This window comes from Herpailurus yagouaroundi, unplaced genomic scaffold, assembly GCF_014898765.1.
Source record: "Herpailurus yagouaroundi ecotype Mexico unplaced genomic scaffold, PumYag 77, whole genome shotgun sequence".
NCBI lineage: Eukaryota > Metazoa > Chordata > Mammalia > Carnivora > Felidae > Herpailurus > Herpailurus yagouaroundi.
The window spans coordinates 16,671,206-16,683,737 of NW_024412388.1; the positions used below are offsets into that span (position 1 = coordinate 16,671,206).

General features: G+C 55.8%; 1 protein-coding gene across 4 annotated transcripts in view; it reads left to right on the plus strand.

Moving 5' to 3' along the window:
• ZBTB40 (zinc finger and BTB domain containing 40) overlaps positions 1-12,316 on the plus strand; it is a 77,648-nt gene extending 65,332 nt beyond the window's left edge. For all 4 annotated transcript variants that reach the window (XM_040464384.1, XM_040464393.1, XM_040464404.1 and 1 more), the window contains exons 13-18: positions 44-208; positions 2,757-2,971; positions 4,139-4,301; positions 5,001-5,087; positions 6,272-6,489; positions 8,270-12,316. In XM_040464384.1, the coding sequence (XP_040320318.1) occupies positions 44-208; positions 2,757-2,971; positions 4,139-4,301; positions 5,001-5,087; positions 6,272-6,489; positions 8,270-8,464 (1,043 nt within the window). In that variant the 3' untranslated portion in view covers positions 8,465-12,316. The remainder of the gene's footprint in view (positions 1-43; positions 209-2,756; positions 2,972-4,138; positions 4,302-5,000; positions 5,088-6,271; positions 6,490-8,269) is intronic.
• The last annotated feature ends 216 nt before the right edge of the window (positions 12,317-12,532 follow it).

Sequence of the window (12,532 nt, forward strand, 5' to 3'; positions counted from 1 at the left end):
GTTTGGTGCTGTTTCTAATGGGTAAACTCGTGTATGTTTCCAGGGAAAATGTATGCCTGCCAGTATTGTGATGCTGTGTTCGCCCAGTCCATTGAGCTGTCCCGCCACGTGAGGACCCACACCGGGGACAAGCCATATGTCTGCAGGGACTGTGGCAAGGGCTTCCGGCAAGCCAATGGCCTGTCCATCCACCTGCACACCTTTCACAGTACGTACCGAGATTGTGGAGTGGATGTCAGGCTCTGGCTCTGAGAGGGCTCGTAGCAATCATGACAGAAAGTGACACTCCACCAGAGCCAGCCCCGTTTGCTGTCTTCCCCTCCCCTATTCTCCTGCAAAACCGAGTCCCTTGTTCCTATTCCAAGAAAAATCCCATTTTAACGTGTCATCGTGTAACGTCCAGGCTGTTTCCTTGTCTTCCTTTTTAGACCACCTGGTACTGCTTGGCTGACAAAGGCGAATTATGCTCGAAGGAGATCCTTGATAACAGGCTGCAGAGCACCAGAATATTCCCATTAGTCCACCGAGCTTCTCTTTCCACGCCCCCTCCCGCCCCCACTCATCTCATAGCCCTACCCGCCTTCCCCATAGGAGCGGCCGGACACTGTCTGAGCTCATGCACACCGTTGTACGTGGTCCCTGCTCACACCGCCCTGAAAGCCTTCTGCCCCGCGTTCTCTCTCCAGGGCTCCCCTGGCCACTTGGTCAGTGGGGTCTGCCCCCATTTTTGTCCCCTTCTACTGGCACTGATACAAAGATGTGCTACTGTTCGACACACACATGGGAAGGTAAAGAAAACTCCGTCCTCATTCCGGCCTCGGGAGATGGCCAGTGTGGTGTGTGGCTGGCCACATTGCGTCTTCTCCAGCAGCAGGCGTGTGATCAACACCGTGTCCCCGGGAGTTAGGAGGAGCTTGGGCTCTGAAATCACACGGGCCTGGACTTAAATCTTGACCCTGCCGTTTTCTTCCTTGAGACCTTAAGCAGATTTCTTTACCTTTCTAAGCCTCCCGTACCCCTTCTGTACATGAGAGAAAGTGATGCCGCCACCTTGGATCGCTGTGAGAGTTAGTGAGGTATCCCGTGTAAAGCGTGACACAGAAATGCTCACTAAATGCCAGATGTTATTACTGGATGAAAGCAGCCCTCCCAGATGCCATTTGTCACCGTCAAAGCCGGTCTCTCTAGCACGTCATGCACCCTGCATACCCTTCTCCCTTCTCCCCTCCCCACCTCTGTTTCCCTTCTCCCCTCTCCTCTCCCCTCCCCGCCTCTGTTTCCCACACACCAGTTTCTAGCTGTCGGCAAACACAGGGCCTCGCAAACATGTACTTAATGTCGACCCATGCAAATCTGTTATCTGCCAGCTGGCAAAGGACATTGTTGGGGCTCCTCTGTGCCCAGCCCGGGGCTGGACACTGTGGACGATGCAGGAGGTATACACAGGGCTGCCCCCTCCCCCCGAGGTGTTCCTGGGTCCCCACGTCCAGCTCGTGAGGCTCCCAGATGAGTGAGATCTGGCTTGGATCTAGTGCCATCATTTTATGTCCTTTCAGCCTTTTTGAATGCCATGCTCCTCTGGTCTCCTTTTCCTGGTAGCATTACCGGGGAGAGGGGTGAGGGCGGGACCGGTCAATCGTCAGGACGCAGAGGACCCCAAAGACTTCTGGGTGTTAGGAAGCGTCCCGGGTGGCAGGCCAGCATCCAGGCCCCTCTCCTGAACTGTTCCTGACCTGTGTCACAGGCCCGCATCGTGGCTTGCGGAGAACCGCTTCAGAGCGCCCTGACAGCAGCGTAAACTGAGATTTCAAGAGCTCGTGTCCACAGGGAAACTAGTTGATGACACCGAGTGCTGCTGCGTGTCCAGATTCTTGAATTAATCTGACTTGGTGCACGTGTAGTATTGGCTCGTGGGCAAAGGATTAAAACATTCTGCTTTCTGTTGCTTTCAGAAAAAATAAACTGAAGTTTCCTGCCAAAGGGACAGCACACGTTTCCTGCATCGGTGCTGGTTCTTGTTTGTGAGGCCTCACTGCAGGGTTGGCATGTCCAGTTAAGCAGGTGGCTCGGAGCAGGGCCACGGGAATGAGAGCTGGGACTGTCACCCAGTTCAGCCATTCCCACTTGTGTCACTGCGCAGGCAGTCTGTAAGCCTTGCTTTTCCTAATCTCTAAAGCAGGATGATAATAGATCCCACTCGTAGGATTATTGGAAGGATAAAGGGAGTTAATATGTGTAAGGCACTTAAAACATGCCTGTTGCATGGCACTCATTAAACATTGAAAATGTTTTTTTTCTTGAGTCTAAGGCGAGGAGCGAGGAAGCCTTCTTCCTGTCAGTCATGTGCTGACAATTAAGGAGATAGCATGCTCCGGCGAGTTTGCTGGAAATCTCTGTAGAAAACGAGAAAACTCAGAAATGCCCACCGCGAGCAGGGAAAGAGCAAGGGCACTACTCCGTGCAAAGTACTTACGCGGAATTTAACTTGTAGGGTGTAACGTGAGGAATCGGGATGAACCGCTTGATGCCGCAGAGGTGGTTAGTACAGAGGCCTCGGGGGAGTCCCTCCTCCCGGGACGAAGGTAGGGGGCAGTCAGGTGACCACCGCACTCGCAGCTGGTCCTCAGAGTCTGCGGCCGTGCCTGACGTCTGAACGGAGTCTGGCACCTGGAGCTGCACACGGCCCGCGTCTCACTGACTGCTGCCTGTCCTATCTTTTCCCCTCCGTCTCTTCTCACGATGGCCTGTGGCACCAGACATAGAAGATCCCTACGACTGCAAGAAATGCCGCATGAGCTTCCCCACCCTGCAGGACCATCGCAAGCACATCCACGAGGTCCACTCCAAGGAGTACCACCCCTGCCCCACGTGCGGGAAGATCTTCAGCGCCCCTTCCATGCTGGAGCGGCACATGGTGACCCACGTCGGGGGGAAGCCCTTCAGCTGCGGGATCTGCAACAAGGCCTACCAGGTGACCTCAGGCTCTGCCAGGAGCGCCTCCCCCTGTCCCCAGGCTGCCCTCCCCTCGATCTGCTGGGAGCCCTGGAGACGCTGATGTGGCCGCTTCCCGTGAAGGATGCAGCTTGTAATTACTCAGACTCTCTAGGGTGATCTGGTCAGAGTAATGCTGTTGGGAGCTTTAATTGCCGAGAATTCCTACACCTCTCCTTTCAGGTCTCAGCCTTGTCACGAACTGAATGCTGCTTTTCCCTGCGGACATTCACACTCTGTGGAACCCATTGACCCTGTGTGTTAAGGGATGTGAGAGTGACGATGGCTGCGTAACACTGCCTGGAACTCCCTTATCTAGCACAATTTCTGGGTGGTGGTTGTTGTGTAACTCCCAGGGAAGGGGGTCTGCTTTTTCACCTTCGAATTTGGTATATGATTGAAGGGAAACCCCATATGGAACTAAAAATAAACCACATACGAGAAACTCAACTCTAAAACTACAGAGAAAACAGTGGTTCTTGTGACAACTGTAAGATTTGGGTATACGGAGAGAAGCACAGCAGCTAATTTCAGCTCAACAGAAATGGAGCGCTAACTTTGTGCCGAGCTGGTGCTGTGACGTCAGGGTTACAGAGCTGAGTAAGGCCTGGGCTTGGCCTCTAGGAAAGCGGAACTGTAGGCACAGTGTCTCGGGGCTGTTCTGGAGCCCAGAAAGGAGTAGCAGTTGCTTATGGAGCAGGGACGACAAATGCTCCTGCTCCAGGAGGGTCTCTGCTGCTTCCCTGGGCCTCTGGGAGGCAGTGGGATACAGCCCACACACTCCAGGTGGAAGGCCAGGGTTTGAATCCTGGCCCTGCTCTGTACTAAATCATATGATGTTGGGCAAATCATTTAGCCCCTCTGTGCCTCAGCTTCCACCTCGCTAGAAAGGTCTGGCCCCTCTCTCATAGGTTTGTTGTGAGGGGTGAAAAGTTTCTGAAGGGCCAGGCTGAGCCCTGCCCCATAGTAGCCTCTTGGCAAATACACAGGTGCCTTGTTCCCCAGCCTTTCCTCTCACGTGGGCTCTCAGTGTGACAGGTAAGAGTGTGGGTCTAGACCCATAAGCTCATTTGTCTCACGAGGGCCTGGTGAACTCTCCAGCTTGTTGGAACGTTCCAAGACTTAATATGTGCCGTATTCCTTGCAGCAATTGTCTGGTTTGTGGTACCACAACCGGACCCACCACCCTGATGTGTTTGCCGCTCAGAATCATCGATCTTCCAAATTTTCATCGCTCCAGTGCGGCTCCTGTGACAAGACCTTTTCCAACACCGTTGAACACAAGAAGCACATCAAAGCAGAGCATGCAGGTGAAGTTCGGGTGCCTGTAGATGGGGTGGGAGCTGACGGGTGGAGTGGCTAGATGACAGCATCCTGAGCTCTGTCCACAACCCCAACTTCCGGGGCTGTGGTGTGGTGTGGCAACTGCCTTCATTCTGCCCCAGCACACCACCGCACTGGCCCGTCGGTAACGGTAAGCAGCAGCTTGAGTGGCTGTGGTTCTCAGACCCAGAGGCCTGGAGCACCGTAAGCTCCTACGGGCCCCTGAGCGACAGTGGTTCATGATGGTACCCGGGAAGTGGCAGACGGGCTTGGGTGGACTCCTGACTCCGGCACTGATCGGCTGCGTGACCTCGGCCGGTGACCGCTCTCTTCTGAGCCAGATTCCTTCTCTTCAGAAAGTTCTTAATATCTACCTCGCAGGTCAGCCTGCGGGGTAATCACTGCGGGCTTGAAGCATCTCCTGTGTGCGAGGTGCACGCTGAGCTCTGGTGGGTGCCTTCTCCTTCCCCTCTCACGGCAGCCCTACTTTCCTCGGGCGGCCCGTTCTGATCTGGTGCTCTTTACACTAGACCGCACTAACAGGTCGTAGGCACGAGGTTCCCGGCCCCGGGGAGACGCTGGCTAAGTGTTCGCCATCACCGCCACCCCCAGCCCTGTGCCTCTCCAGCCCGAGAGGGCCGTCTTCTTGTTCGTTCCCAGCACCTCTTTCCTTGTGTGCCCCGCAGATACGAAGTTCCACGAGTGTGACCAGTGTAAGGAGCTCTTCCCCACACCGGCCTTGCTGCAGGTTCATATCAAGTGCCAGCATTCAGGTCAGTGCCCCTTCCACGATGTTCCTGGGCCCCGCCGCCCCGGGGATGCTCTTCTCCACCGTCCACGGCTGTGCAGTGTGCGGTCCAGGACCCTTAACGTGTGCCTCAGTTTCCTCATCTATTAAACGGGGACAATCGTAGTGCCTCCTTCCTCACGGCGTCACTGCAAACTGAATGTGTTCGTACCCAGAGAACACGGGAGGTGCGACCCCAGTGAGCATCCCTCAAGCGCCACTGTGATTATCGTAGTCAGGGCTGTGTCTCATGAAACCTGAAATGCTAGTTTTTAATGAGCCATTAAGAAAGAAACACTGCTGCCAATTAAACTATACTTAGTTGTCACTTAGAATTTGCAGGCCATTCTCAGTGCCGTTTGGGACTTAATGTGATATAGGCTGTACCCACTCCTGTGTGTGCACGTCGGGAGGAAGGTAGACAGAAATCACGGTGAGCAGCCGCTTCTCAGAGTAGCTCTCAGTTTGACCGCCAGGGCGTGTGTCGTCGTGCGTGATGTCTGCTCTGCATCAGCAGCACTGGGGACGGGCACACGCAGGCCGTCGGTGTTGGTCCCCTGAGCGTTAGGGAAAACTAGCCCCCTTTGTCCTGCTCTGGGGAGGTAGCTGAGCATCCACCGCTTACCGCGTCCCTCCTCAGCCATTTGGTTCCTGTGAGCTAGCAACGTGCGCTGCTCCCGTCTCGGGGGTTTCCTTCGAAGCCCTGGACGCACACTCCGCAGGGCTTGGTGCCGCCACCTTAGATGTCCGTCCCCGTGCAGCCTTTGGTAATTGTACGTCGCCCGCCGCCTGGCCCGCAGCAGTCATGAGATGCCGTTGGCTCCGCGTCAGGGATGTTAAAATGTGCCTCTGGAACCTGATGAAGTGTAGTATCAGCAGCCCTTACCTGCAGTTAAGTGAAGAATGGGCTTCAGCAGAGGCACTTGGAGCCTGAATCTGGTGCTGGTGCTGTGCTGCAGAGCCTCTCACCTGCGGGGGGCCCATTCCTGTATCTTTCACGTTGCGTTGCTTTTCCTAAAGAGGATCCCCAAAGCTACAAGCTTCAGGCCCCTCAGAACCTACATCTGCGTCTACACCTTGATCCCGGCCGCGCGGCCTCTCCCCTGTCCCTGTTCTTCCTTCTCTCAGTCGTTCCACCCCCAGCCCGTCCTTTGTGTCCCCCTCTTCCAGGGTCGCAGCCGTTCAGGTGCTTGTACTGTGCGGCTACTTTCCGCTTCCCGGGAGCACTGCAACACCACGTCACCACGGAGCACTTCAAGCAGTCAGAGAGCACCTTCCCCTGTGAGCTCTGCGGGGAGCTCTTCACCTCGCAGGCCCAGCTTGATGGCCACTTGGAATCTGAACACCCAAAGGTGACGGGCTCTGAGACTCAAGCAGCAGCCTCACAGGTGGGGCAGGTGATGCTGGGGCCTTCGGATACGAGGGTGCTAACACGGGGTTCCTAAGGCTTCTCTAGAGGCAGCTCTGTCACGCCACCTGGCCTTTCTCTCAGGCTCCCAGAGGGTCCCCTGAGTAATTATATTCACGACCAAGAGGGCTTTGTAGAAGAGTCTCTCTGGACCTCTTAACCAAACAAAACAGAAAATTCTAGTCTCCTGGCGAACACATGCAGATGGCCCCTGGGTAGAGGGATCCTGGAACGAGAATTTCCAAAAGCACAACAAGCTTGGTTTCTCCTCATTCACACACTCCCCATCTTCTGCAAAACACCCTGGGGTACGGCAGGAGCTGCGGGAGGCCTCAGAGAAGAGGGGGTGAGCTCTCTGTCGGGACCCCGGCCGTTGAAGCCTGAGACCAACCACCTTCAGGGCCAGAGACACCTTCGAAACACATTGGGTGTGTCAGGGCCATTCACCTTTCCGGGGGGGAAGCTCGCCTCTTCTGATGTTTCAAAACTAAGCTTGCTCCAGCCCCTGTCTGTGTCCCTGGTCCTCTTCCTGCTCTTCCTGTCTTCTCCAGCGAGGGTGGGTAGAGGAGGAAAAGAAACCCAGTTCTGTCGATCGTCTGTGGGTGGACTGGAACGGAAGCGTTAACTGCTTCAACGTCCTGCTGTCCAGCCCCACAGATGAGTCCTTTGTGAGCCGTGTTCTTACGGGCCTCTGTGCGAGCAGAGAGCAAGACGGGTGGGCAGGCTCCAGGGAAGTCCCTGCTGCTGTGTCACCCAGGATGGCTCTGCTTTGATCTTTTTTATATATTAGGATTCTTGGTAAGTTATGATGTCTTATGAAGAGGGCGAAGAAAAAGGTTTCTGATGCTAAAGAATAAGGAGAAACAGTTTGAAAACTCCTATCCCGGGTGATTTTTTATTAGACCTCAGAATTAGTCCCCTCACCCCCACAGCACAGACAGGTGACTGAGCTTGGCCTCCCCCCTTCTGCCCCCTCAGGTCTAGCGCTCTGCTCCTCACTCTGGGCTGATTCTCAAGGGCCAGGGCGGCTGTGCCCACTACGGGCTCTCTGGTTTCAGAGTATCAGGGGGCACCAAGCTGTCCCGAGCTCCACAGGCCACGAGCATCAGCGTGGAGGTCCGGGCGGGAAATGGGTGTTTCCCCACAGACTGGCTCTCCCTGGGATGGGAAGGCCGTCTGGAACAGGTGACCCGGATTTGGAAGAAGTCCGTGTGGCCTTGGAGGGGGGCTGCCAGCCTGGGGAGCCACACAAGGGAGCTGACGGAAGTCACATTTCCTCCACTCGTCCCTGCTCCCAAGTTCTATAGCCACACAGCCTCCAAGGAAGGCTCTTTGCCTGACTGAGGGCCAGAGACACCGCCTTTGGCAAGCCAAGGCTTCCGATAAGTCTTTGCGTTTCTGTGGTCAAGCCTGAGACCGGCCACCTTCAGTAGCATTCCTTTCAGTGGCGCTCCCCTCTGCAGCGTGATCCTCGAGGCAGGAAAACCCAGTGTAAGAAACTGAGCCCGTGTTCACCGGTGGGTAATCATAGAGTCCGGGCACCCTGAGATGGCGTACTGAGCTAAATTATAGCAATTTAGCTCACGGAGTTATTTAAATTGTTTGCCTGCCTTCTCTTTTGCATCGCTGCTGTGTTAGACTTGCTCTCCTCAGGTGAAAACATAAATATCATCATTACAGCATGAGACGAAAACCACGTAAATTCTGGGGAGCCCACTGTGGACACTGCCCAGAGCGGTCTCGCGGTCTTTCCCTTTCAGGTGATCCAAACCCCAGAGCCGGCGGCCCCGACGGAGCAGGTGATCACCTTGGAGGAGACCCAGCTTGCTGGGTCACAGGTGTTTGTGACCTTGCCGGATTCACAGACATCTCAGACCAGCTCTGAGCTTGTGGCGGTGACCGTGGAGGATTTGCTAGATGGTACCGTGACCCTCATCTGTGGTGAGGCCAAGTGAGCGGCTGCCCATCCAGGGGAGGGCCCTGCGTTTGCCACAGAGAGAACGGTCCGCAGCTTTGCCCTTTGCCCTCCGCCCCCGGCTGGCCCGAGTAGTGGGCATCTTAGCCTCCACCAACCGGAACACTCTCACTTCGGTCTCATAGAACCAACAGTGTTGGAGTCATCGGCACCGACACCACTGCCCTTCAGAGGGGACGGGCCTACTGCAGTGGCCTCTGTGATGAGCAGTGGGACGGGAGCTGGTGGCCAGGGCACCAGAGAGGGGCTGTGTGCCGGCAGCCTTCCCTGCAGAATGGCAGGTGCCTGTGGGACGGCGGTCACGTATCGGGGGCAGCCTTCCCTGTGCAGAATGGCAGGGGTGTGGGGGACAGCGGCCCACAGATCGGGGCTTCCGGTGCCTTCTGGCCGTCTAAAAATGAGAGCAAAGCACAACGGACCATCCAGAGACCCCCAGGCTGGTGCACACTGGCCTCTTCCTCACCCTGTCATCCTTCCATCTGCTCGGGAGGCCCAGCCCACTCCCGGTGGATGGGGAGCGGCGTGTTAACGCGGGAAGGCCTCTCTTCCATGCCGAGTCCCACCTCGTCAGGACCGTCAGCCCTTCCCCAGACGAGGCCTTGCCATGTTTCTGCGGGAAGCAGTCGGTGTGGGGCCGTCCCGCCGCAAAGACAATCCCTGCCTTTCCAGGATGTTTTCCGTGGTGTTCTGTACCTGAAGGCTGGTTCCCGCAGCCTTCCTGCATTCCCCTCACCCCTATTTCCAGTCAGAGCGGGAAATGCCTACGTGGCCTGCAAGCCTGGCTCCCTCACTCTGGAGCTGGTGTTACGGCCAATGAACCAGTGCCGGGCCGGGTGCGGTGGTGCCCGTGATTGCCCCTGGCTCTTCCTCCGGCCACGCGCCCCCTGCCTTGCGAGGGGCCTGTCGTCTGACTCTCCAGGCTGCCGCTGTTACCACAGGGTCGTGAGCCTTTGGGGTCTGAATTTCACCAAGTTTTTTATGTGCGGTTCCTAAAATATAATCTGATAATTAATGGTTTGTGGAATCCATTATGAAGTGCAATTAGATGGATGTAGGTTCCCGCCGTTTGGAGGGAACGACTAGCATTTGTCTTCCTTTCCTCGATGCCAGGAGGTCTCAGTCTGCTAGTGCAGTGTTTACACAGCAGGCAGGGCTCCCTGCCACGGCGAGGGGCTTGACCCCCCGCGGAGCTAGTGCCCGGTTGCGTCGGCCCCCCGCAAGCCCACGCCTCCTTGCCGAGCACATTTCGCGTCATCCCGTACAAGCAGGGGCAGGGGGTCAATTTGGGACCTGGTGAGGACCTCACCGCCTCCGCGCCCCGCTGGAAGGGCGGAAGGCGGAGCCTTGCCGCTGACCAGGGCGTTCGCTGCGGCCATCTGGCCGAGCGCGGGTGGTGAGCTCCAGCGCAGGCCTGTGCACACCAGGCAGCTAACTGCTCCTGCCTCCACTCGTGTCCTCGTTTTGATATGCAAGTCCCTTGAGCTTGTCGGCTCAGGGATCTTCCCATTGTGGAGTAAATGAAGTTTTCAAAGGCAAGTCCTCAAAAGCCAAAACCTGACCAGAAGATGGTGCTCAGACCCTTAAGACGTGGCCTCCACATGAAGCCTCACTGCTCCTGCCACGGCGGTCTCTTCTGAAGGTTCTTCGGTCCTGTGAGCTGTCAGACCGGGAGAGCTCTTGATCTGCAACTGGCAGAGTGGCACCGAATCGCCCCTTGGGACCAGACGAAACCCTCCGGAAGAGAATGGAGTGGCCCGTGCCTACAGGGCCACGGGGGCCAGCCCGGCGGGCAAGAGTGCCGCTCCTCACGAGCCTCGGCGGTGGCTGGGGATTGCAGCGCCGTCAGAATCCCTTCTAGTCGAAAAACAAATAGAAACTTAATTGCTAAGGGCCTGTAGGGAAAAGTGATTTTTCTTTTTAAAAAAGTCTCCTGATGAAGGAAAGCTGAAGTTTTTAAACCAAGTTCCAGATCTTTTCAAGTACCGAGAAATCCTTTCTCAGGTCTCCGGTGGAGCCCCACATTGTGGCACAGCCACACATTTCCTCCAGAATCGTCAGACCCGCAGCTCACTGGCTGGGAGCAAACAGAGGGGTCGGACCTGTGCTAGGTGTGCGCCTGCCCCGTGGCCCGTTCGGCAGGAGGCACGGACCCTGTGCCGCTTCTAGTCGACAGTGAGGAAAGGTGCGTCCTGAGTTTAGTCTCATTGCTCCGAGTGGACCTCTGCAGGGCACTGCGTGGCGGTGATTTTACAGTGTCCCTCCCCAGAGATGCCTAAGCGTGGATTTTAATTGTAGGAAGACTTTTTCTAGCTCTGCTGTTTTTGTTCTTTGCTCCCACTGCTGCCCAAGAGACCTTCTGAATGTCTGCCACAGAGGACATTGTCATTGTGCTCTCCTCGGCCCCCGTCACTTGCTTTCTCATGGCAGAGGTGTCTGCCAGGGGTGCGCCCTGCTGGCCTCCAGGCTGAACCCTGGCGCATTTGCGGTGGAATGGAGGAGCCTGTGGGCTTCCCGGCTACGTTCAGTAGGACCGCAGACTTTCTCTGCTTCCAGAGCTCGTGGAGCAGCCCGTGAGGAGTGGAAAGGCAGTCAGATTCCAAGCTGGAGTCTGCTTCTGTGGGAATAATGGGGATCATGTATGGAACGGGATTTGCCATCCCAGGTAAGTGAGACGACAAATAGGAGATTCAAGAGCAAGGGTTGCCCGAAGAAGATGGGACCGTCCCAAGTACCTGAGCAGCACCTGGGGCCGGCAGGGCAGCAGAGGGGCTGAGGCAAAGAGCCTGTCTCTTCTGTCTCAGAAGCTTTATGCTTAGAAGCCTTTGAGCCCGGCGAGTGCCAGGGTCTATGCTGTGAATCCTGGGTTCCGTGATGAATCCTCGTGATCCGTCCAGGGCTTCTGTGCGGAAACACTGACCCTCCTCTCCCAGCAACCACGGGCGTTGGCCACATGCCCCAGGGAAGAGCTCTGATGGTCAGGTGCTGAGGGACAAAATGAGGTCCAGTCCGACAGGGTGAATGGGTTGGGGGGGTGGGGGAAGTGGCCTACTCTGTTCATGGTTTTCAGTAAATCAGGTGTACTCTCAGAATCGAGAAAGATGAGATGGGCCCTAAGAGTTTCTCACTGCAGGTGATGTCGCGGTCTCCACAGGCTGATGACATATTAATGAGATGGGAGGGCTGTGCCTTTAAATCTCAATGTGCCTGAGATCTATGAATTGCCTAAGGGATGGAAGAAACTGGTAACCTCGCATAGACCGGTTGTAGGGGACAAGCAGCATTTCTATTAAATCGGGACTGGAAAGCTGGACAGTGACAGAGAAATTGCTGGGATGTTTTAATTATCCCTCCCAAAGAAAGAGCAGCAGCCTCAGCCCTGCTCCGCTTGGTCCAGTGTATCCCAGGGTCCCTTGAGTCGTAGGGAAGAAATGGGATTAACAGGAAGATTTGTGGGTCGAAGAGGGTATCGGAAGCAAGTTGATGATGATTGTTTTGTTGTCATGGAAAACCTTGGGGCTGGTAGGACTTGGGCCAAAGGCTCAAAGCACAGCCAGAACTTAGAAACTTCCTGCGCATACAGCTGTGCCTCTAAGGACGAGGGAAGCCGCCTGTGTTCTGGGGATCACGTTGAGAAAAATTATTTCCTGGGCTAATTCACATTGCGTCCCAGCCGTGGAAATGTTCGTCGTTTCTCTTCCCAAGGCCAGCCACACCTCCCACCACGGTCAGGACAACTAGCCAGCACCTGGTGCTGTGTAAATTAGATTACAAACCATTATTTTCATTTAACTTGCACTATTCTGTATAAATAAAATACGTACTTTGAAAATCTTGTGCTGCCTGAGTTTCAAATGGACTGTGATGTTACAGACCTGTTTCCTCTTTGGTTCTGGCCAGCTGTCAGATGGGCACCGGCTTGATAGGCCTGGTGTCCTCAGGGCTCTTGTGCCTTCAGGCCACACGAGCACGGCCTGGCCTGCGGGGGGGGGGGGGGGGGGGTGGACGGATGCCGTCCTGTCACGTGGAGGCTCTTTCCGAAGCCCTCTTC